The sequence below is a fragment of the Phoxinus phoxinus genome, assembly GCF_949152265.1.
Source record: "Phoxinus phoxinus genome assembly, chromosome: 15".
Taxonomy (NCBI): domain Eukaryota; kingdom Metazoa; phylum Chordata; class Actinopteri; order Cypriniformes; family Leuciscidae; genus Phoxinus; species Phoxinus phoxinus.
In genome coordinates this window covers 8,894,368-8,919,312 of record NC_136890.1, presented here as the reverse complement: position 1 = coordinate 8,919,312, position 24,945 = coordinate 8,894,368, and the positions used below count along the sequence as shown (strand labels likewise).

At 37.2% G+C, this 24,945-nt stretch overlaps 2 protein-coding genes across 2 annotated transcripts in view; one reads left to right on the top strand and one right to left on the bottom strand.

Annotated features, from left to right (window-relative positions):
* mtor (mechanistic target of rapamycin kinase) overlaps window positions 1-24,945 on the bottom strand; it is a 174,465-nt gene that overhangs the window by 76,620 nt on the left and 72,900 nt on the right. Inside the window, exon 28 of the mRNA XM_079637383.1 lies at window positions 17,958-18,103. Coding sequence (XP_079493509.1) covers window positions 17,958-18,103 — 146 coding nt within the window. The remainder of the gene's footprint in view (window positions 1-17,957; window positions 18,104-24,945) is intronic.
* On the top strand, window positions 10,989-14,173 carry angptl7 (angiopoietin-like 7). Its single transcript, XM_079638834.1, has 5 exons — window positions 10,989-11,597; window positions 12,781-12,881; window positions 12,967-13,161; window positions 13,320-13,515; window positions 13,596-14,173. The coding sequence occupies exons 1-5, from the start codon at window positions 11,228-11,230 to the stop codon at window positions 13,763-13,765; spliced, it is 1,032 nt and encodes a 343-aa protein (XP_079494960.1). The 5' UTR covers window positions 10,989-11,227; the 3' UTR covers window positions 13,766-14,173.

Genomic DNA, 24,945 nt, shown 5'->3' with positions numbered 1-24,945 from the left:
AGGTGTGTTTGATCAGGCTTGGAGCTAAACTGTGCAGGACAGTGGCCCTCCAGGACCGAGTTTGAGAAACCCTGGTGTAAAGCATAAGAGGTCCATCTTTTACCATTTTCAAAGTTCATAGAGTTAGATTGTGGAGTAAATAAATTGGCTATAATCTGTGTTTTTAAATGGCGGGTGCTGGCCAATCAGCATACGCTAACGTCACTGGTAGTTCCTATTGTGCTGGGTTAGACCCTACTCTGAAGTAGGAGCTAATTTAGCTCCCCCAAAAAGTTCCTAAAACTAAAATCATTCCCAGTACCTGCGGTGTGAACACGCCAAAAGCAGGTACTTCCACCATTAGTTCTAGGAACTAAGAAAATGTTCCTCTGGTGCAAAAGCCCTTATTGAGGTGTGTGGGTCTTTGTTTATGCACAGCTGTCTTAAGGTCCCGCCGCAACATTTCAGTCGAGTTGAGGTCTGGACTTCCACTGGGCCAGCACAACACCTTGATTCTTTTCTTGATTGCAGTGCATTTGTAAATTTTTATATTGGGTATAGAGAAACCAAAATAATATAAATCTTATTAGTTGGCCTAATTTGATCAATAAATATATATTTCCTTAAGTAATTTTAATGCTTACGCATGTTAAAAAGGATTGTATGAGCTTTTGTTACTTTCACTGTTCATTCTATTGTTCTATCATATTTTATATATAATTTAATTGCACAGCACATATTTAGAGCTGCTCTAGTAGGGCTCAGTGCTAAGGATTGGGTCACTGGTTCAAATATTTAGACACCAGTGAAATTTCGACACTACAGCGAAAACTACTAGCCTAATTAATGTAATATTAAAACTCTAGCCTAATTAATGTAATATTAAAACATTATTAAAGTAAGAAGTCAATAATAAAATGAGAACAAATAATGATGGATGGATTTGTTGCCCATATTGCCATTATTTGTTGTATGGTCTGAAATAATTTGGCATTCCTATAGTAAAGTGTGATATGAAAAGTGCAGTGCAGCTTTAGCTTTAGTTAAGTACAATGAGCAATTTTTTGTAGGGTGTGGGGTGGAATTGGCAGCACAACCAGTTCTCTCTGAGAAACTTCTGGACATTAAAACCATTGCATGCTCGATTAGTTCGAGACAGAACACAATTACCTGCTCAGGGCAGTTTGCTGTAAAAAAAGAAAGAACTCCTTAAAACGAGAAAGAGGCTAGTCTAGAGCAGTGCTTAATTGGGATAAAATCTGGATAAAAACAGCGATTAAAAAGTACTGTGACCGACACTGACCATAACTGAAGATTTCCCTGAACATAGTACAAGTGACGGCACAACTGTAGAGTTTTTGTGACTTGTGACGGCACAAGTTTCTGCATAGCCCTAACTACAGCTTAGTGTATTATTCTGTCACGTACATAGCTACGTTGAGACCAAAAATAATTCAGTTGATCAGTGATATTCTCTCACGGACGACATCGTTGCCTTTTCCATTATCGATTTCTGACTCTGACTGATCTAACTCCAGATGCTCATGTCTCCTGCTATCCTGATTATTATTAGCAGTTCTATCTTCGGGATTTCTTATTATCAGAAACACTACCAGCTTTACTCGTGGAAATTGAAAATGAAAATATGCTTGACTGAAAATATTTATTTATATTAGTAGAATTAATCAGGTACACTCTCTCTAAACTTGATACTACTCTGCAAACGTTAAGCTTTACTGCGTCCAAAACAATAAGCAGTAAGCACCAACCAATGATAGTGATTTTGAACTTAAGAAAGCTGATCAAATATATATGAAACCCCAAACTGGCAGCTGATTCCTGTGGACACTGGACAGCATCATGTCGAGGAGACGCTTTGCTCTACAAAGTGAAGGTAAAGGCAGTTTTTTTTCACTGCCCAAGGACGAGCATGTGAAGAATCTGTGGTTAAAATTATTATTTACCATGATAGAAGTTTAATCCTAAACTTTTCCTGTTACCTTTATTTTACTGACGAGACGACTGCTTCTCAAATATCGGAATTCAATGCAGGATTCGCAAACCGCTTGCTCTTGAAAGACAGTGTTCAAAATACTAGTTTTGAGTTTTACATTGTGTAGGTCTCCTGCTAACTGAAATATCCTTGTGCAAGAAGTAGAAGTAGAAAGCAGGAAGATGTCTGTTTAAAGCTCCATTCAGATTAAATGCCCACAATGGTGATGGTTTCACAAATCAACCCTTGCAGAATCTAAACCTAGATTATTTTGTGGCATTGTGTTAATTTTATTGAAAGCAATATTGCAGAGGAAACATTAAGTGAGAAGGAGAAGACATTTGTGTTGACTGCTAGAGCACTGCTTAATGTATCGGTACTTTAACCACAAGGTTATACCATCACCATAATAAATACAAAGGAGCCAACATTTTAATGATGTTTGAAAAAACAGCAGAATTTGTGGTGAAAAAACCATGATGCTGTACAGAAAAAGTCAAAACAAGCAAAATGTGCCAAAAGATCTCGTTAGCTCTGCCCACTCCCATGAAGAACACTGCAAATGAAGTAATCGAGTTGGTCTTCCTACACTCTCAAAATACTTAAATGTTTGAATATATATGCATATTTTGCAGTAAACTTAAAATATTTAGTTTTTTATATATATAATCAACAGTTTAAATCAGTAGTATTCAGTAGTATCAATAAAGTATTTCATACTTTATTGATTATATTGTTCGCAATGCTTCATGGGATTAAAGTTATTTCTATCACTTAAACCGTATTTTTGTCCGAAATTTCAAATAATTTTTACTTTTAAGTTTTGTAATGTTTCACCTCGTACCTTGGCTTGGATCGTGGCTTATAATGCTTTAATTAAGACTTTTTTGAAATCCCAATAGGAAAAATGAACGGAGAAATCTGAATAACATGGCTCTCAGACCACAAAGATTTTCTGTCCAAGCCATAGATGGATCAGTCATCCACCTCTTTTGAACTAGGATATGTCTTCCATTTTGTTGTGTGGATTGCAATATTTTATGTACAACTGTGCTATTGGTCTGTTAATTCAATCTTCACACTCTGCTTTTCCCGATAGAATCTGTAATCAGTGAAGATTGGTGGTACGGTGGAAAAGCCGCTAAATGCCTACATAGAATATTTGTTCTCACATTCTGACAGTCTTTTAGGAGGTCATCGGGTTTATGCTCACCCCTCTAAGACCCTTTCCCCCCGATTGCTCAGTCTGGCCAGGAGTCCAGGTCAAGGAAGAGTCCTGGTTGTTCCAAACTTCTTTCATGTAAGAGTTATGGAGGCCATTGTGCTCTTCAGAACCTTAGATACAACAGATTTTTTGGAGCCTTCCCCAGATCCCACAATTCTGTCTCTGAACTTTGCAAGCAGTTCTTTTGACCTTATGGCTTAGTTTTTGCTCTGATATGCATTTTCAGCTGTTAGACCTTAACGACAGATGTGTGGCTTTCTAATCAATTTACCACAGGTGGACAAAAAAATAAAATAATAATAATAATAAAAAAATAAAAAAATAATAATAAATATATATATATATATATATATATATATATGTATGATGGATACATTTTTTTTTTACTTCCTTGAACACAACAAAATCATAAAAACAACAAAACAGCAGTTTTTAGCATGGAGGTAAGGTTAATGAACAGAAAAAAGCTATATGGACCCCCTTTAGGATACTTTTAATGTCTCACCTGAGATAAAGTAAATCGTGTTTTTAAACCAGTTAAAGACTATGGGCCCAATCATACATGTGGTGTAATGCGGCGCCAGGCGTGACGCAAGTGTTTTTGCTAGTTTCAGCCCAACGCAGTTATCATTTCCATGTCCTGCGCCACGTTGTTTAAATAGCAAATGCATTTGCGCCCATTTGGGCGCCCATGGGCGTGCTGGTCTGAAAACGAGGTGTGTTCAGGCACATTGTTGGCACATTGCTATTTTAATGCAACTGAAATAGACTGACTTTAGACCAGGTTTCAGTTGGTCAATGGCGCAATGACGCAATATTTTTTTTGTTATTTAAAAAGTGCGTTATTAATATGAGCCTATAGGCGGGTCCACAACACGCGTATTACACACAGGGACACGCAGCATTACACAAACTAGCCAAATATGAAAAATAAAAGGATTACAATGTAAAAGATTAATATTGTGTACATAAAGATATGGTGGAATCCGGCTTGTCCTGTAGATGGTCTGCTTGCGTGCTTTAACCTCGCACATGAGCAGATCCGTTTCCTCTCTGGAGAACCATTCAGTCTTTCCGCTTGCAAATTCTGCCATGTTAATAGCAATCCACCATGGCACAAGTGCAACTGGCTTTTAAAGGGTATGGGAGATGAGAATCTGATTGGTTTACTGCACGTTACGCCCAAAACACACCCATTACTCATTAAGAGAATAGGGACAACCGTTTTAGACCACGCGCCGAGCACGCCAACCATTTTTAAACTAGCAAAAGTGGATTCGGACTTAAGTGCGCTTTAGACCGTGCACTTTAGACCATGTGCTTAGATCATTAAAATAGGGCCCTATAGTAGTCAAATTTCCTGTCCATGTCTGCACCAGAACAGAACATGTCTGCTGCTACAGCCGCATGAAAGCACTTAAGTTTACAGTATATTATATGTTCATCAGTAGCAGTGGCTCCCCATCATTTGGACTATATTATGGGTAGGACTACCAGCATTAGTGGTCACAAAATGTCAAAACTGCATTGTAATAGAGGACAGATGTGTTCACCTTTGGCTTTAGTATGATGAAATGGTCTGGTTATGATGTCTTTCTCTGAGAATATAAACTTTCAGAGGCAGAAAAAAATATGAGTTAACCCACAGTGCAATGAATAAAAATAATCCAGATGTTTAATGTCCAGATGTTTGAATGTTTTTTCCTCACCTCATGGAACGTGATAAAAGACTAAGCCATGCATTCCCAATTCAGCTCTGACAACACTGCAAGGTCAGTTAAGATTATATAAATGAAGTAGGGTGGACCCAAAACTTCTGGCCAATCCCTTTTATTCCTCTAGTAATATTCATGAAAGGTTTGACATGCAGTTTAGACAATAGTTTCCATTTGATTCCATTTGATCCAATGGCATTTTTCTGACGTGCTATTTCTGACACATGGTTGTACATGTGGATCTACTTGTGGTCTGACCAAAAAACACCACTGGAAGAAGTGATATTGTGTTATATAATATTATGTAAGCTGTATTATTGTAAGGGTCATGTTCAGTTTCTTAGTTTTCATTGTGTTTAGTCTATTCAGTCTATGTTAGCATGTTTTTCTTTTCTTTTCTCCTGTGTTAACTATTGTTCAATCTCTTTCACCTGTGTCCTGGTAATTAACTCCATTGTTCGCCCTCTTGTATTTAACCCCTCAGTTTCTGTTTGTCCGTTGTCCTGGATTGTTTTGCGTTGATGGTTATGAGGTCGTTTTATCTCCTAGTTATTCTCCTGTTGTTTGAAGTAAGAATAAAATATTATTCCCTTGGACTCCTTCGTCTTGTGCTTTGTACAGCCAATAACCATTACAATTATAGCTAGTTCATCATAATAATATGCCTGCTGGAGAGGTGGATAGCAGAGGTCAATGCTGAGTATGTTTTAGAGGTGAACAGCATAACACTCCCTTTATTACATGACATAGGAAATTAATTAGGAGGACTTAAACTCCCTGTAAAGGCAATAATAAAAAAAAAAACTCTAAACACATTATAAATGTTAGAAATGTATTGCTAAAACACATTACAAAGACTGTGAACTGTGAAGTACTGAATTGTGGAGTTAGACCGTTAAACAGTTTTTCACCGTTGCTGTGTTCAGGATTTTTTGGGCGGGGCTAAAACGGTGGCTCGATGATACACTGGAGCCACTGAGCTCCACATTCGCATCAGTTCACTGCTCAATCGCGAGTTACTGTCAGATACTACGTACTGTACAGCCTACTGTTTGCTAGCTAGCTATGCCTTTGTCACGGAAATGCGTACAGTATTACCTGGTTGCGATCACTTACAAAACGGATAGGTGTCCCTATTTAAATTTCCGAAAAACAACCATATTAAGAAGAGGTGGATTCATTTGTGAAGAGCCACCTTGATGAGGATCACCACCAACACCCGCCTCTGTAGTGATCATTTTACACGGGATAGTTTTATAAACTTTTGTCGGAGACAACTGTATTCACTGATAATCCACTGTTACTGGTGAATGTGGCCGAATCGACTATCTCAGCTTTTAAATAAAAGCAAAATAATGCATTTGTGTGCGTGTGTGTGATGACGTAAATATTGATTACAGATAGCGAACTGTGCTTGAAGATTTTCTGGGCAGACTTAACTACTCGCTCTAGTTCCCTCCTGTCAGCAACAGAACAATTTCCCCACCACAGTGATACAAGAGGAGAGGACACTCTCGATCAAACATCTGTAAAAGGATGTGAGGACTGTATTGTCAAGGCCAGCATGCTTCAATTTCCTCAAGAAACAAAGGCGTTGATGGGCCTTCTTTATCAGGCTGGCCTTACTGATACTCCAAATTAATTCCTTACTAATATGCACTCCCAAGTAGCTTGAGACCCCCTCAACAGCAACTCCTCCAATATCTAGAAGAGGAGGGATGTTGCCACTTTTCATAAAGTCCACAATCACCTCTCTTTTGAGCATAAAAAAAAACGCATAATTTTTTTTTCAATAATCTAATTCATCTAGAAACTTCATGTAATAAATATAATGTGGCATCATGAAAAATTTCGAGAAACCACCTTCTCATAAGATACTGGAATATTCTTCTGTCGGGTAAATGCTCAATAATGCGTACACCTCACTATTAGTTTTTTGATGGAATACTTCTCCACATGTAGCTTTTGAAATAACATTAAAACACCTGTTGACTCTTCTATATTGGTTGTAGCACCTCCTAAAGTTATTCTGTTAGAGAGTATTTAGTCTAAAGGAAAAGATAAAATAGTTAAACAAAACAACACAAATAAACTTAGTTCCTCAAACTGCTCTGACATGAGAATTAATTTTTGAAGTGGAAAATTGGAAAATGTAAGAAATCAGAAGTGGTGACAGAAAACACCAGGGGCCTGATGTATAAACGTTGTGTACGCACAAAATGGGCATAGAAACGTGCATACGCAATTTTCCACGCACATATTGTATATATACACAATAAAAAATGTATTACAATTTTTAAATAAATAAACTAGGCGTAAATATTATGCGCACACCGTACGAACACTCTAGGCCGTACCCACTATTTTTACTGGTGTGAGCAAATTAATGAAGTAAAAATAATTATTTTAAACACTGGTTTCATTTTGATAAACAAATTTAGATTAAATATGCCACTCTCATTAAGGAAGTTATGCACTCAAATTACATGAAATCATTATCCAGATTTTTTTTAAATCTATATATATGAATTTAAATAGAAATATTTGTAGTGGATTTGCTGCTTTTGAACACTTTTCCGGTGGCATTCTGTGTTTTAATCTTTTAACTACAGCGAGGATTCCAGCGAGGATACAGCACCTAATAATTCTGCTTTAAATTGTGTTCTAAATAGCAGAACTCATGTTGTATAAAAATATTATGATTTTATATTATTATGAAAAATACCACTGTATTTGAACAATAGAATTTTGAAGGAACCCACTGACTGGGTTTTATAAAGGGAATTTTGTGCAGGTTCTGGTGTAATCTTACGTGCACTTTTAGGATGAAATCTATGGAAAGTTTTATACATGAGGCCCCAGGTGTAAAGAGTGATGTGTCTCAGCTGACCACTTGTGACTGGATCACCCACGACGCATTTCATTACAAGACGTAAACAGAATCTAAAAGTTTATTGTGGTCCGATTGAAAAAAAAAGAAAAAAAAGTGACCAAGAAATTAGACTAAAAAAAAGTTGCACCAACCTCCAAGTGGTTTCGACAGAAAATTTTACATTTGAGAATTGGCACAAGCCTTACCCATAGGGTCAGTATACAAACATACATGACAGTGAAATTCTGAGGGTCAGCCTGCACATGTCTGGCTGAGGATGTGAAGATAATAATCATGATTAATTTCATGGTAAAATACTAACAGATGTGCAGACTCCGAAAATAAATCGTTGCATGATGTTTGGAAATAAGCAAGACACAGCGACAGGCGATATGACGTCAACTCCTCCAGACTGTTTATGTCATTCATTTGCTGATAAATGTGGGGCGTCAAGAGAATCTCTCGCGCCATCTGTTCCACTGTTAATGCTGATGTGAACATACATTGTGAACAGCTACAGAATCAGTTTTTCTGAGAATGTTTTTTTAAAAGGGGAGCTATTAAGCAAAATTCAAGTGTTGTGTTTTGGGATGTACCAATGCACATAAGAGTCTCCATAGCCTCCAGCCATCTGAGTCACTGAGGACATTGTGGTTAAATTTCATTTTCAAAGGAAATGTCTCAAAGAAAATGGCAATAGACTTATACGTTTGCGCCAATCATTGTGCGCTGGACTGCTTCACAAACAAGGGTATTTCAAAGCTGGATTTTCAAAAAGGTTGATTCTGAAAGATGGGTCAAAACCAACGCTTTGTGCACAAAATTCAGATCCAGACAAAGTAAGTATCACAGGAGTTAAGGATACGTTTTGTTAGTTTGAAGAACACATTTTGAGCCAAACAATGAAGTGCTTTAGCAACAGGTTCTGTCAAAGTTAAAGTTCTTTTCAGCTTCAGAGGCAGATAGCTAGATAGCTTTGTGACTTGAAAGATAAAAATGCAGCTCTTCAACCTGAGTAGATTTCAGGGGTACTGAAGAACGTTAATTAGCAGACACTTGGGGTCTCACAACAGTCTGAAGCTCACCAAAACTGCAGGGAAAACATCTGGATGCCTGGCTGTGGCCTATGGCAATCGGACAACATCCTCATTGATTTCAGCTGTGCTAATAGTACCTTTGAGTTGTGGAGCACATTCCTGAATATTTTCTGCAATAAAATATATTCAAAAACAAATCCGCTTTACTCTTTTAAAAATGTACACTAGTATACAAATTTGAATGAAATTGGCTCATTATAAGACAAAGGGTAAAGAAGCACAATAAAAAAGAAAAGAAAAAAAGCTTGCATGCAAAGACCCTGTCTAAGATGTTTTGCCATTTGCCTCTTTTGCATACTTTCACCAGACTTTTGCAGACTCACACAGCAGTATGACATCGTAAACAGCTTCCTAACACCCTCTCAAGAGTATCATTACTGCTACAAGAGCATGTCTTGTCTATAAGTGTTTTTTTTTTGGAGTCAGCACCCTGACATCTGTTTTCTTTTGTTGTCTGAACCAGAGGGAATACAACCTGTGATCAGTGTTGTCACGATACCAACATTTCAGTAGTCGGACGGTACCAGTAAAATATTATGGTTCTCTGTAATGCGACCATAGTATATCTTTTAATGGTTTAAAAAATATATTAAATTAAATGTCAATTTTTAACGTTAATAATAATTGACAATAATAAGTAATAATAAATTAATTTGGAACACAGCCTTTTTATACATTTTTATAAGTAAACAATGCTTCATAAAGGTTAAGTGAAAAGTCAGTAGTAAAATAAAGAACAAAGCTTTTATTCACATATAAACCAATGATCAATTCCTGGTTCTAGGAATTGATCAGCAAACATAAACAGAAGATCAACTGTACTTGCTTGCTACGTGAGAACAAACCTCATTGGTTCTTGCATGTCAAGCCAGCATGCTTGGGCTTTTGTTTACCACAACTAATTTAGCACACTAAATATCTCACGGGACAACGCAGGATTCTCTCCAAAGCCCTGTCATCAAAATCACTTGTTTGCTCTCTCATTTAAGAATACAATATTTGATTATTGGTTTGAAAAATTCATAGCTTTACAGACATATTTATTGATAAAATATGTCCATCATTTGAGTAGGTACAAAATAAATACATACCTCTGTGACATAAAAAAAAAAAAAGCCGGTGCAAAACTTCTATTCTATCCTAACTCTCCAAACTAATCCATAATGGAAATTATACTTCGCAATCCCCACAATAAAGGAGGTATATCATATATGAGAAGCTATTTCAGTTGACAACTACATCAACTTTAGAACACTTAAAATCTGCCTGGGAGGATGACTTAGGATTTGAGATTGCAAAGGGAAAATAGCAGGTAGTCATTAAACAGATATATAGCTCATCAGTGTGTGCAAGACATGGCCTCATACACTTGAAAGTAATACATCGGTTACATAAGTCTAAACAAAAACTCAAGGATATTTCCAGATGCAGCCCCTTCTTGTAATGTGGCTTGCACTGGCATCATTAGCTCATACAGTATGTTTTCAATAAACCAGAACAGTGTTTTTGTCAAGAATACAGCATAGGCTTATTGATTTAGATCCCCTGATGGTGGTTCTAGGAATTGTTGAGTCAAATATAGTTAAAAACAGGGCAGAACATACTACAGTTTCATTCGTCAATCTACTCTGGGGTTTAATGTTATATTTAATTGAAAAGCTACACCAACACAGTTAAATCTGATAAGGGATAATTAAATATTTGGTGCCAAGTAAAATTTGTTTCTCCATGAAAAAGAAAGAGTGGTTGGATTTGAGAAATTAAAAGAATGGGAAGCACATCTTCCTCTCACGAGTCTTCCTCTTTGATAAGAGGATGTCACACAGAAAACTACTTTTCTTTAAAAGAAAAGGTCAGAATATAAGAGTGTATGACCTTCACAAAATAAAGAGTCTTCGTGCAATCTTTAGTTTACAAACAAACTCTGCTTGTGCAGAATGGAAGCATTGTGAGGTGCATTGCACACGTGTTGACGGGTGGGACCAGACAAAAGGCGGAGGAAAATATTTTGCAAGGGGGAGATGGTGGGGAGGGCCGAGTGGTGGTAGGTGGTGGTGGTGGGGGGGTCAATGACTGTGGGCCTGAGCAAAAGGGGAGGGCACAGCACACGTGAAAAAATATTTAAGCTGCATCCGCTGTGAGCAGACATTTGATTCTGAACTGAAGAAAAGAGACTTGCCTGGAAAATATTCTACAGTTCTACACTTTATTCTAAAGAGTTACATTACTTACATTTATCTTTTGTCACTGTAATCTGACAAACATTCAAAAGAGCAACACAGCCAGGATCGATCAACATCTTCCTCAAAGCAAGAGCACTCAAAACTTTCTCCACACATAAGAATAATGAAAAGCATGAAGTTGACGGCTACAGCATTGGCTCTGTTACTTCTAGTCCTGGATCATGCGATGGCTCAGGGTGGCCTCAAGAAGAACTTGGCAACAACCAAACCGGCAAAACCAGCACAATGCTGCGATGAGGTGCGCTCCCTGAAGGTCCAAGTGGCCAATCTGAGCAGCATGTTGGAAGAAATGAACAAGAAACAGGAGTCTGATCTTATGAAGGTTGTGCGGCAGATGATGGAGCTGGAAAAGCACAATCAGCAGCACGAGGCCCGTGTCACAGAGGCCGAGAGCAAATATTCAGAAATCTACAATAAGCTTGAAATCATGCAGCTGCAGGCAGCCCAGTCCGCCCCACAGCAGAGCACTTCAGGTGAGTCTTGACACAGACAACTCAACATTTGCTTGAAAGCTTTTTTTCAAGCACACACCATGTGTTATTCTACTCTCTGCAGGGTCACAGGTCACATATGCTGGTTGTTGACATGTGTCAGTGATTGTCCTCTAAAGTCATGGGATAATGTAGCCCACCTACTTAGAATGTGAGATTTGCTATGTTAAAGAAAGATTGAAAATATGCCTTGGCCAATCATTCTATGTATAAGTATGGTACCCTATGTTCATTAACCAGGCATTATTAATTATAAAAATAAGCCATATTTCTTAGCAAAATCAAGCAAGAAATAGCAGAAGACTGTTGTACTTCATTTAGACCATTTGATTTAATTTAAATTACATTGACAGCCATTCACAATTCTCCCAAACTGTTGGCTGATAGAGGGTTATTTATGAATTCATTCTTTGCTTTCTAAAGTTTTTCCTGCAAAACTACATTTCCAAATTCTACTCTGGAAGCAGATCTTTACTTTGGAATGAAGGATAACAGCTCTATTATCATAGTACACTATCCAGTAAGCATCAAGATTACAGAAAAGTGTAGTGTAGAGACAAGAAACTCAGAGAGGAAAATAAAAACAAAGGTTTGAGTAGTTTTATCCGGACAGAATGCTTTAATGTATTTACATGAAATTCTTCAGACACACACGTTTCATTTGGAGAAACTTTAACATAGTTGTACCCAAGCTGTGAAATGTCTGGGCAGCAGTTGGAGGCAATTAGTAGGTAATAATACAGGTTACCTTGTGCAGGAATGTCTGGCTTTCCAACAGTAGCCAAGTCACAGCAGGTAATGTGGGCTTCTTACTCTGAACCCACAAGAACAAAGGAGCATTTTTCCTTCAAAACTATTAATCTTTCAAACCAGAAAGAGATGTTAAACGAAGCAAGTTGCAAAGCTGTAGTTTATTAGGCAATTAATTATTTGTCACGCTGTTTCCATTTTACTAGCGGCAACCGCACACACAGTGAAGCTTTGTTAGGAATGTGCTAGTTTCACAGAGACACATAGCCTAAAGTCAGCAGGAGTGCATACTAAATTAAGATTCTTCAGTTGGTTTGAAGGTGGATCGTGATGGATCCCATTAGGTTTAAATCCTTTGTTCTTCAAAAGCACCTGGTTTTTGACACCCTAAACTAAGGAATTCTCCCTCCCTTAGATGCAATCTATGATTGTGCATCCCTATACAGCAGAAGCTACAAAATCTCTGGAGAGTATAAACTACCAAAAGATGACTTCCTTGGAACACCTGAACTAAATGTAAGTCTGAATCATAGTCTTCATACAAGAAGCGACTTCAGTTTAAAAGAAGATTTGTCATTGATCCCCAGATTGTTTTTTTCAGGTATATTGTGACATGGAAAACAATGGTGGTGGCTGGACTGTCATTCAGAGACGCAAGATTGGTCTGACAAGCTTCGACCGCGACTGGAAGCAGTACAAGAATGGTTTTGGTACAATCCGTGGTGACTTCTGGCTCGGCAACGAACACATCTTCCGTCTGACCAGACAGCCCACAGTGCTTAGAATAGAGTTGGAGGCAAGTATGCACCAAGCACAATATTAGAATTAATGTGTAATCACACAAATTAATACTTCATCCTCATTAAAGGTGATCCGCCTTAAAGAAATTTGAATCCATGAATAATGCTTAAAGCACGACACATTAAAAGACACATTCTTTTTATATTCTGCTAGGACTGGGAGGGTAAGACACGGTACGCTGAATACGGCTTCTTCACAGTGAGCAATGAGATGAACAGCTACAAGCTTTTTATTGCCAACTACAGTGGGAACGCTGGTGACTCTCTGCGTTACCACAATAACACCAACTTCAGCACTAATAACAAAGACAATGACAAGTGTGTGGACAACTGTGCACAACTTCGCCACGGTAAAAAGAAACACCCACCAGACATGTTTCTGCTGTGCTAATGAACTTCATGTTTTAACCTTAACAACTTTATTTCACAGGTGGATACTGGTACAACTGCTGCACTGACTCCAATCTGAATGGTGTGTTTTACCGCTATGGGTCACATACCAAGAATCCAGACGGCATCTCTTGGTATGGATGGCATGGACAACACTACTCACTAAAACGAGTGGAGATGAAGATCCGGCCCCAGAGCTTTGTTCCGTAAAGACTTTCCAAAACAAACTTATGTTCCTGCTCACCACTAAACCTTGGATCAACATAATCTACAGCTTAAACTGGGCAAACATTTCTGGGGGAATGCATTTGTAAAACAGAGTTTTGAATATGTGAAAAAAAGATGTTTGATTGTAAATTGCATTTTATACAAGGTATTTATCTCTTAAATATTTTTATTTTCTTTAGCCTTTTCTAGAGGATTTTATGCACATGATTATTGAGTACAGCCAGAGCAACAAGCTGATGTAAGTCATTCAGACAATATGTTCAATTTGTGTAGAATTACAAACAATTTGACAGTTCAGAAACATTACGGTAAATTCACTAGTAGAGTAAATGAACTCTGTAAAAAGTTAAATATTGAATGATTAATAAATTGTATTTAAAAAAAGAAAAACATTTTTGCTTCACCTAAATTATGGGTCTGCATTAGTGCAAAATGAACAAACAGTCAAATTAGTAGTGACAAACATGAAAAAAACAACAACGAAATACACAAACCTTTACCAAACAACAGTGCAATTGTCCCTAATTAAAAGTACTAAAAGTACTTGTCTGGACCTTCAATAATGGCCACCCTATTCATTTGACTTTGTCAAGATCAGTTTACACAACTAGACAGGCAAAATAAAAAGGAGCAAGCACTTTGGTTATGCAGATAGCATGGCCATAAACCTTCAAAGGGCAAACACAAAAATAAATAAAGATTACATACAAAAAGCTAATAATGAGCAACCAGCAAAGGTAAAGGGTGAAAACTCATAGAGAAACCACCACAGCTATTAAACTAAAAACATAAATCCTTTAATTCCTTACACAGATACCCAAAACCTGGGTCATGAGCACATTCCACATGATCATTTTAACTGATGCAGAATCTCTGGGCATTTTGTGAGGTCCAGATGAGGATGAGGCCTTATATGAACTTTCAGTGCATTGGAGGACTTCCTGTGCCCAACTGGTTGACACACTTTGTTTCTCAAAGCCGTTTTTCATGTCATATAAGACCTGGCACAAAACCGTAGCTTAAGTTTTTTTTAAATGACTATATTAATTGAGTTCTTAATAAAGTACTGATCAAAACTCTGAATATAATGTAGTTAAAATATATATATATATATATTTAAAGTTTTTCAGTTAAGGGGTTTGCCACAGAAGAGTCCCTTTGAGAAGCAGCCAAGCAGAAACTATGTGCTTGTAAATGAACAAATTTTGTTCAACAGAGAGCACCGTTTAACACTTAAATGCAAAGCAAATTTGATCATCATCATGTGCAGAAAAAAATAAAATGTACCAGAGCAATATGCAACTGAGCACTGCCACTTACAGTATATAAAAATTATTTAAAGGCACAAAAGTTGAAAAGGAACCATTAACCATTTGATTACCCTCATGTCATAGCAGACCCTTATGACCCTTATGAGGTGTTTATTAATCTTGCAGATATATTTCTTAGGCAATAAAACCCAGAAGTAAATTTCAAAAGACAACATTGCATCTTATTGTACTTTAATCACATCGTTATCATTTTACGTAAGTAAAAAAAAAAATTCCGGTAGTTACCGAAAACTACGGTAATTCGATATTTTCTCCAATGTTCTCAGCAGCTTTATTTTGCCACACAAAAGAATATTATACTGACAAAACAAACAAGACCAAAAGACACCAAGGACCCAAGACATGGAACTCAATCAGTACCAGGACGGAGGACTGGCTCAGTCTTCAAAGTGTATTTGAAATTCCATGAGAAAACGCCTTACCACCAATTCAGAGACACATTATTTGGACAAAGGTGGACCAAATTATGCAAAAAAACAGCAACAAAACACCTTTAATTTTATATCAAGCACAACAAAGACAATAAAGGTGGTTTTGTTACTGCCAATCTGGACAGTATCAAATGTCTATATGTCTTTATATGTATATGTGGTGGTGTTTTTAATATGCTTTAAGACAAACCATGTACAAAAGCATGTCAACACCATTGCATAAGTATTTTCTCCTTAAAGGGATACTCCACCGTTTTTTCATATTAAACTATGTTATTCCCTTAACTAAGACGAGTTGATACATACCTCTCGTCTCAGTGCGTGCACTTAATCGCTCTGGCGCGCGGTGACACTTTGATAGCACTTAGCTTAGCCCAGTTCATTCATTAGGGACCAAACAGAGATCAAGTTAGAAGCGACTAAACACCTCCACGTTTTCCCTATTTAAATACAGTTACACGACCAAGTATGGTGACACAAAATAAAACGTGGCGCTTTTTAAGCGGGTAAAATGGATAACTATAATGTATGGCGGAATAGCACTTGGGAGCACTTCGACTCGGAGCAGCAATATTTCAGGAGTGATGATATTGCTGCACCGAGTCGAAGTGCTCCCAAGTGCTATTCCGCCATACATTATAGTTATCCATTTTACCCGCTTAGAAAAGCGCCACGTTTTACTTTGTGTCACCATACGTGGCGCGCCAGAGCGATTAAGTGCACGCACTGAGACGAGAGAGGTATGTATCAACTCGTCTTAGTTAAGGGAATAACATAGATTAATATAAGGAGTATCCCTTTAAAACTGCAGTCTCAAAAATGCTGTTTGAAATCGCTGGTGTTTCTGACGTCACAAACTACCTTGTAACAAATCACGTCAACGTGTGATCGTCAACGAGTGAATGTCTGAGCTGGTGTGAGTGAGTGGAGGCAGGGGTAATTTGTATATTCACAGAACAAGGAAAACATTTTTAAATATGTAATTTTGATTATCAAAGATGGTTTTTAAGGGATAAATTATTGACTACAGGGGGACTTTAAGGCATATACTTACAACTATCAATTTTAAGAGGCATATGACCTTTTTAAAACTCAATGAGGAGAGAGTACAGTGTACAAGAGAGTACGAGTATGAATGAGAGATGCAGTTTACAGCTTTCTTATTCTTGCTTATAACATTTATTTCACACTGGTCTTTTTTATTAATCATTACATGATTAAAACATTAAAATAGAAAAAATATTATATATATGAATTTTGCAATTAAATTAAATTGTTACTTTTTTTTAAAAAGTTAATAAAAAAATATTCTAAATTATTTGTTTATCACCTGTACAGGGTAGATACATGGTTTAAAAATCAACAAATTATTTATTCACAAATAAAATCAATATCATATTAGGGGGGAGAACAGTGTTTATGGTAACATCCTAAACTATAAAATGACTGTAAAAATGATGATTTAAACAACTTTTAGTGTTCAAATAATAAAACATTTGACAAAAACAAGTTTTATAAAAAAATATATATAATGCTTTATAATAAGTGTATGTTTATTTAAAATGATATTAAATAGCTCCACGTTCATCATGAGGGGCTGCCTGTGTGTTATTACGAAACATCCACTCGAGGCAGCAGAGGTGTTTTGTTCTGCAGCTCATAAAGGCCAATTTTTGTAATAGCACCAATGCTACTCTAACAAATTCAGTTCAATTGTAATTTAAGCACTTCCAAGGACCTACATTGGTTTTCACAAGCTTTCCAGTCTTTGAATCCATGTTTCAGAAATTAAAGTACTTTTAAATGCTTTCAAGAAGCGCGTTAACCCTGAACTGACAAAAAAAAAAAAAAGGTCCCACTTTATATTAAGTGGCTTTAAGTACTATGTACTTACATCGAAAAATAAGTACAATGTACTTATTGTGTTCATGTTGTATTGTAAAACACTTTTGCTGCTATTGCAGTGTGATACGGTAAGGTTAGGGACAGGTGTGGTGGTATGGTTAAGTTTAAGGGTGGGTTAAGGTGTAAGGGAAGGCTCAACAGTGTAATTACAAATGTAATTACATACATTAATTACAGCTGTAATTACATGCAGGTATTTTAAAAATATAAGTACAATGTAAAAACATGTATGTGCACAATAAGTCCATTGTATCAAATTAGTAATTTCAATGTAAGTACATAGTACTTAAAGCCACTTAATATAAAGTGGGACCAAAAAAAGCACTTTCATAACGCTGAAATAACAGAGCAACGGAATGAGCTTTTAGGTGCTGTCTGACACAGTCATTCTTCAAACATGCAGAGAACCTAAAGGGAATGTTTGCCAATTTGGTAAATTAACTATACATGTGGCAGAGAAGCTTATTTCTTTGGAGGACAAATTGGGATATACTTTAAGTTTCCTACCTGATAAGAGATTCTAAAATGAGCGGTGAAGGGCCCTTTTGAAACTCAAGTTCCTTGTAGTGCAGGGCCTTTGCATAGGCCCGACATTTAGCAGCTCTCTCCCCCAGCAGAACAATCCCATTGTCATCTCTCAAAGGAAGAGGGCCCTGACAAAATACAGAAAAGAAAGATTTTAGATATAGAAGAGAAGAACTGAATGGAATAGCATGTAACAGGCCAAAACAGAGCATCTAGCCCTGAAAATGCTGGAATAAAACTGAACAAATGTACCATTCATTCAGACTTCAAGACAATGAGATCATTCTAAATATGGAAAAGAAATGTATTCGTCCAAGTGCGCAGGAGAAGAACAAACTATAGTGCTCCTTTTAGGCTTAATTGTGCTGTAAAAAATAAATATTAATATTTATTAACATGACTGACCTCTCTGGATAGGATACATAAATCAGGGTTCGTACATATTTCTACCAATAAACTTTTGAGGCAAATATTCATGACCTAACGTTCCATGAAATGTCTGTGTATACATGCAAAATAAGAATAAAAAAATCCATGTTCAAGTTTTAAATCACAGCATATCTTAACTTATTAACGACAAGCTATGTGGTTTAATACAAAATCAACGCTGACACACAAGACGGTTAGATAAAATACTGTCTTACCCTCAGAACTCCACTATGTAGTAGTGCTGCTGCGATTTGTCCACGTAATCGACCATGCAAATTAGTCGACGGTATTTTTTTTTAGTCGAAAGTGTCATTTTACTATTGACCGCCTATTTATTTTTGGTCTCCCGTCTCAAACGGCTCACTGTAATTCACCTCCACACAACAATCTGTGCGCCCTGCTGGTTAATCTGCTATCCTCTTCCTCCCCGCTCCCCCCACCCCCCTTGATAAGAAAAATGGCAGAGACAGGTGACAGTGCTCTCACAGTGGGCTTGTTCGCTGCGGTCCGAGCGCGATTGTTCCCGGAGCCCCCCGCAGTGTTGGTCTGGTTTCACACTCAACTTAATTCTACCGAACCCTGGTGCGTTTGCGTGCATCTTACGCCATCGCAAACGTACACGGCGCATAATAGAAAACAGAACGCGGGTCAATATATATTTTTTATTTATTAATTCTGTAGTATTATATGCAGCTGAGTGAACAATGCAGGTTTAATGAGTGTGTGTCGCATACGGTGGCCTTCTGCTGCTTGCAAACGGACTCTTTTGAGGAGACAGTGTATTTCCAAATTTGTTGCCCTGATTCCATACACTCCAGGCTAACTCTCTCGCTCGTATCCAAGGTAAATCATCAACACTATCAACCCTTACATGTGTTTTATTTAACTTAATACATCATAATCAGCTAAAACGCATGCGCAGGTCACTTTACTTCCTGAACAAGTGCGCACCCGAGTCCGTGTTGAGTCCGTGTTGCTTTCACATTCACGCGAACCGCGCACGGACATGCACGCAAGTGTAAACGCGAGCTGCATAGCTGCGTGCCTGCCTGCTTTCAGCGCGATTCATTATTAGGCAAAGCTAAGCGTAGTAGGCTAGTCCAGACTCTTTCAATTCTATTCCAATTTATTCGTATAGCGCTTTTCACAATACATATCGTTTCAAAGCAGCTTTACAGAAAATGCATGCATTGCATATACTTTACAATTCAGAGTGATGTTATCAGTTATGCATTTCAGAAATGTACATATAAAAATGTACAGTAAGCCAATAATGTATTAATTTATTTAAGGCAGAAAAAAGAGCTAATTTAAGTAATGAATACATGTTTGTTAATAGAGGATTAGATTAGGACTCTGACTAATATGGTATAGCCTAATGGATATGCAGATATTATGCTCAGATTGGTAATACATAATGTTTTTGAACAGGTGACATTTTATGTTTTGGCCCTTCAGTTGAGTTCAAAATAAAATGGACACAATGGAATAACAAAAACTTGATTAAAAAAAAAACTAAATTAGTCGCTTAGATTAGTCGACTAATCGAAAAATTTGTCGAAAGATTAGTCGTTAATGGCAGCACTACTATGTAGCAATGAATTAACATACATCAATGGAATACAACAATATTAAATAAGTTAAAAAAAGTGTCCAGTAATACTGACAGTAACTTTACAAGGTGGCAGTGCCAGAGTCAAACTTTTGAAATACAAAATTTGGTAACTAAGAAGATTTTTAAACAGCTTTGCCTCCTATTTACCATCAATCTCATTGGATAACCATCAATCATCAACAAGATAACGTCCCAATTTGAATTCATTAAAAATAGTCAAGATTATGTTTTCATTTTTTGCAATTTACACCCAAGTACAAACTGCAACTGCCAGGTGTTACTCCATGCCAAGGTCAGAAATTAACTTTTTCATTAAGGGGGCCCTTGCAATTGATTTCCAGGTTCCAGGCAATTTTTATGATTACCTGCGTTGTCTTTTATGTCAAATGCTTGAATTTAACCAATTACTTAAAGCTGCATCTGAAATAGCATGTTACTCATAAATTATAAAATTAACTGGAACTCGGTACAGGGTCATTATTGTAAATGAATGCTCTTGATATTGTAATAATGATTATTAATGTTGATTAATAGAATACATCAAAATATTTTTGTGTTTGGGGAAACTGCACATCATATTCTGGCTACACAGATCTAAGCATCAAACCATTTATTAATTATTTTATTGTTTTTTTACAGACTTAATCGTGTCAGCATGTTGAATAACTATATTAACTGGGATAAACTGTATACAGTAACTGTAACTTCTGTTAATATCACAGAAGCTGACTACACTGCGACATGAATCTCTTACATCAAATCTGCACTTTGTTGTTTATGATGGGAGGATTCACGATTTCTTTCAGTCAGAGAAAGAAATTCACATTCAGTTTGTGCACTGAACAAAACTCTTCGTTTCAGCGATGACTAATCTGAATGCCTCTGATTGGCCCTCACATTCATAAGCTCAACAGAAACATGTGTGATTGGTTATAATGCTCAACGTTATCGTAGTTTGTTTAAACAACATTATAACTTATAACATATGTGACCCGTCACGAAAAGTAGGGACACAAGTCGGCAGCACAACTTTTGAGCAAAATGAGAAAGAAGCGGGTTTTTTTTCCAAAACTGGTGATTTTCGCTTTTTTGCAGAATCTGTTAGTTGAGATCACGAAGAAGCCTCTCCATGTTTTAGATATCAATATTGGTATATTTAAAATCGTAAATTTTTAGGTTGAAATCGGCTTGTTTTGTGAGATTATAGCTCGCAGTAGGGGCGTGTCATTGTCTGTGTGTATTTCCATACTGGATAAGCCGGCTTTTGTTTCTTTTGTTATTGCCCCCGCCCTCCAAGGGAACAGCGTGGTAGGACTGGGCGATATAATATCGATATAAAAAATATATTGATATATTTTTTAAATGGGATATGGAATTAGACCATATCGCATCGATATAGTTCAAAGTTGCGCTGTGATCCTTGCTACCAGCTGCTGCGTGCTTTTGAAGCAGTCCGTCTCAACAGCCCAGTGTACAACGCGACAAATACTCACATTAAATGTTTACGCAGAGGAACAGGACACTGCAGTTCTCAAAAGTTCATTATTTGCATGTGCTTTAAAGCCTTGCCGGTTAAACATGTCATTCGCTGCTGAAGCGCTGTTCTAATGCGCTTTTCTGCGCGCAAACAGCCGACGCGCGCATGCACTAAAAGCCTGTCTAACAGCGCCTGGATACTGGACTAAGTTATCTTTTGAGTCTTTTTGAGCTAATACTGTCAAATACACTCAAGGTTTACATAAAGAAAGTTGGTTATGTCTAAACTTTGTCTCAGATCAGTTACGAATAAGACTTTTATTCTTAATGACTATTTCACAACAAATGATCTTGACTTTTTTATGCTGACCGAAACTTGGCTGAAACCAAGGGAAAATAGTACTTTTACGGAGCTCCTTCCACCTGGTTGCTCCTTTTTTAATACCCCGCGAGTTTCAGGTCGAGGTGGTGGTTTGGTTTCTCTTTTTAAAGATGTGTATAGATGTAGATTATTACCTGCTTACTGTTACACCAGTTTTGAGGTACAATCACTTGTGGTCGACCTAATTTCACCTGTTTTATTTGCTGTTATTTATCGTCCACCAAAACCTAACAAAGATTTTATTTGTGAGTTTTCTGAGTTTTTAGCTGATGTTGTTCCAAAATTTGATAAATTTCTGATCTGTGGGGACTTCAACATTCATGTTTGCTGCCCTTTAAACTCTTTTGCTAATGATTTTAAAAATCTGTTAAACTCTTTTGGCCTCAATCAGTGGGTAGATGGGCAAACACATAATCTCGGTCATACTTTGGATCTTATTATTTCTGTTGGTCTTTCAGTTTCAGTCACAGAAATATCTGAATCAGGTTTTTCGGATCATTTCCCCATCAAATTTGAGATCACTGTCCCACAACCTCCTAAATTTGTACCTATAGTTTCTAAGCGTCGCTATTTCACATCTTCCTCAGCTGGAGAGTTTGTTTCAATGTATTTGGGCTCTCAGTTTTATGCTAATAATGGTATGGTCCTTCCATCTTCCTCAGATGATATGCTCTCTGCGTTTTATTCTACAACTACCAGAATCCTTGATTCTATTGCCCCTTACCGGTTTAAGTCTTCTAAAGCTAAACCGGACTCTTGGCTAAACGACAACACAAGAGCCAAAAGGCAACATTGTAGACAAGCTGAAAGGAGATGGAAGAAGGATAAATTGCAGGTTTCTTTGAGAACGCTAAGGGTTAGTCTTGTTGAGTATCAAAGGGCAGTAAAGGTGGCAAAGATGGACTATCTCTAATCTGTCATAGAAAATAGCTGTCATAAACCTAAGGTCTTATTTAACACTATTAACTCTGTTTTAAATCCATGTAATTTAGCTTTGACAGAGGTTTCGACCAGTATGTGTGAGAAGTTTTTATCTTATTTTATTGACAAAGTAGCTTCAGTAAGGCAAAATGCCAGTATCGATCTTAGTGCGATTGTACCTGCTGAACCTTTGTACTCAGCTGTTTTAGTGGAATTTAAACCTATCTCATTGTTGTTGCTTTCTCAGGTAGTACAACTCATGAAATCTACAAATTGCATTTTAGATATTGTTCCTGCCTGGATGCTCAAGGAGGTTTTTAGTACTATTGGGCCGAGTTTACTAACGTTTTTTAATTTTTGTCTTAGTTCAGGTTCTGTCCCGGATGCGTTCAAACATGCCGTGGTCAGACCCCTGATTAAAAAACCTAATCTCGATCCTAATGTTTTGTCGAATTTTAGACCAGTCTCACATCTGTCTCTTATGTCGAAGGTATTAGAAAAACTTGTTTTTAATCAATTACAAGATTTTTTACAACAGAATTTTATTTTTGAGAAATTTCAATCCGGTTTTAGATCACGTCATAGCACTGAGTCTGCACTGTTAAGGGTTCAAAATGATATAGCACTGTCTGTAGATTCAGGAAACCCTACGGTGTTAGTGCTTTTAGACTTATCGGCAGCTTTTGACACTGTGGACCATTCAATTCTTCTTGCACGTCTTGAGCACTGTGTAGGCATTAAAGGCTCTGCACTTAAATGGTTCACTTCCTATTTAACAAATAGGAGTTTCTCTGTCAGTATAGGAGATTACTCATCATCATCTGCTCCCCTTTATTGTGGCGTGCCTCAAGGTTCAATTCTGGGCCCCACACTGTTTTCTTTATATATGTTGCCACTAGGGGCTATAATAAATGAGCATAATTTTTCATTTCACTGTTATGCAGATGATCTGCAGATTTATCTACCTATGAAATCAAACGATAGTATCGCATTAAACCGCTTGCAAAATTGCATTAACCATATCAAGCAGTGGCTTTCTCAAAACTTCCTTACGCTAAATGAGGACAAGACTGAATGTATTGTTTTCAATACAAAATTTGGATCAGTAAAATCGAACTTAAGCTTGGGAGCGTTTACTTCATGCGTTAAGCAATCTGTGAGAAATCTGGGCGTGTTTTTTGACTGCAGCATGAAATTTGAAAAACAGATTAGCAATGTGGTAAAAATGGGTTTTTTCCAACTCCGTCTGTTGAGTAAAGTGAAGCCTTTTCTTAGCAGCTGCGATTTGGAAAAAGCGGTGCATGCTTTTATTAGTTCGAGGCTTGATTATTGCAATGCTCTTTATGTCGGTCTGAGTCAAACATCCCTTTCACGCCTGCAACTTGTACAAAATGCTGCTGCACGCTTTTTAACAAGTACACCTAGAAGAGCACATATTACTCAAGTCTTATTTACTCTGCACTGGCTTCCAGTGCGTTTTAGAATTGATTTTAAGATTTTATTGTTTGTTTTTAAAGCTCTGAATGGGCTAGCCCCCGAGTACTTATCTGAGCTTTTAACTTTGGGCGGACAAAATCGGCGGCTGCGGTCTTCGGATCAACGCATTTTACAGGTTCCTAAGTCGAGGTATACAAAGTGGGGTGACAGGGCCTTTGCTGTAGCTGGCCCTAAACTTTGGAACAAGCTCCCACCTGATATGCGTACTATAACAAATGTTGTCCTTTTTAAAGCAAAACTTAAAACTTATTTGTTTAAAAAGGCTTTTTCTACGCAGTAGTTGTGTAACATTTATGCTTCATGTTCTCTTTTTTACATTTCCTTTTCTTTGAATGTTGTGTTGTGTTGGATGTTGTGATATTTACACTATGTGAAGCACTTTGGACACCTGGTGGCTGCTGTAAAGTGCTATAGAAATAAAGCTTGACTTGACTTGACTTGACTTAAACTGAAAGCAAACCGAGAAAATTTAGAGAAATCTGCGTGTCATATTATGCGTACATATTAGACGCGTTGCTTTCAGGTCTTAAAGAGACAGTAGCCCTAATAGTAAACATGCAGCCGCTTGTCCTTAAAGGGATTGTTCACCCAAAAATAAACATTTTGTTATTCTTTATTCACTCTAATGTTGTTCCAAACCTGTATTTATT

Excerpts from the sequence above, each read along its gene's own strand:
- angptl7 (XM_079638834.1), top strand. The coding sequence starts at position 11,228 with ATGAAAAGCATGAAGTTGACGGCTACAGCATTGGCTCTGTTACTTCTA. Across the intron at positions 12,882-12,966 it reads TTGGAACACCTGAACTAAAT|GTATATTGTGACATGGAAAA; the intron begins GTAAGTCTGAAT and ends TGTTTTTTTCAG. Across the intron at positions 13,162-13,319 it reads TGCTTAGAATAGAGTTGGAG|GACTGGGAGGGTAAGACACG; the intron begins GCAAGTATGCAC and ends ATATTCTGCTAG.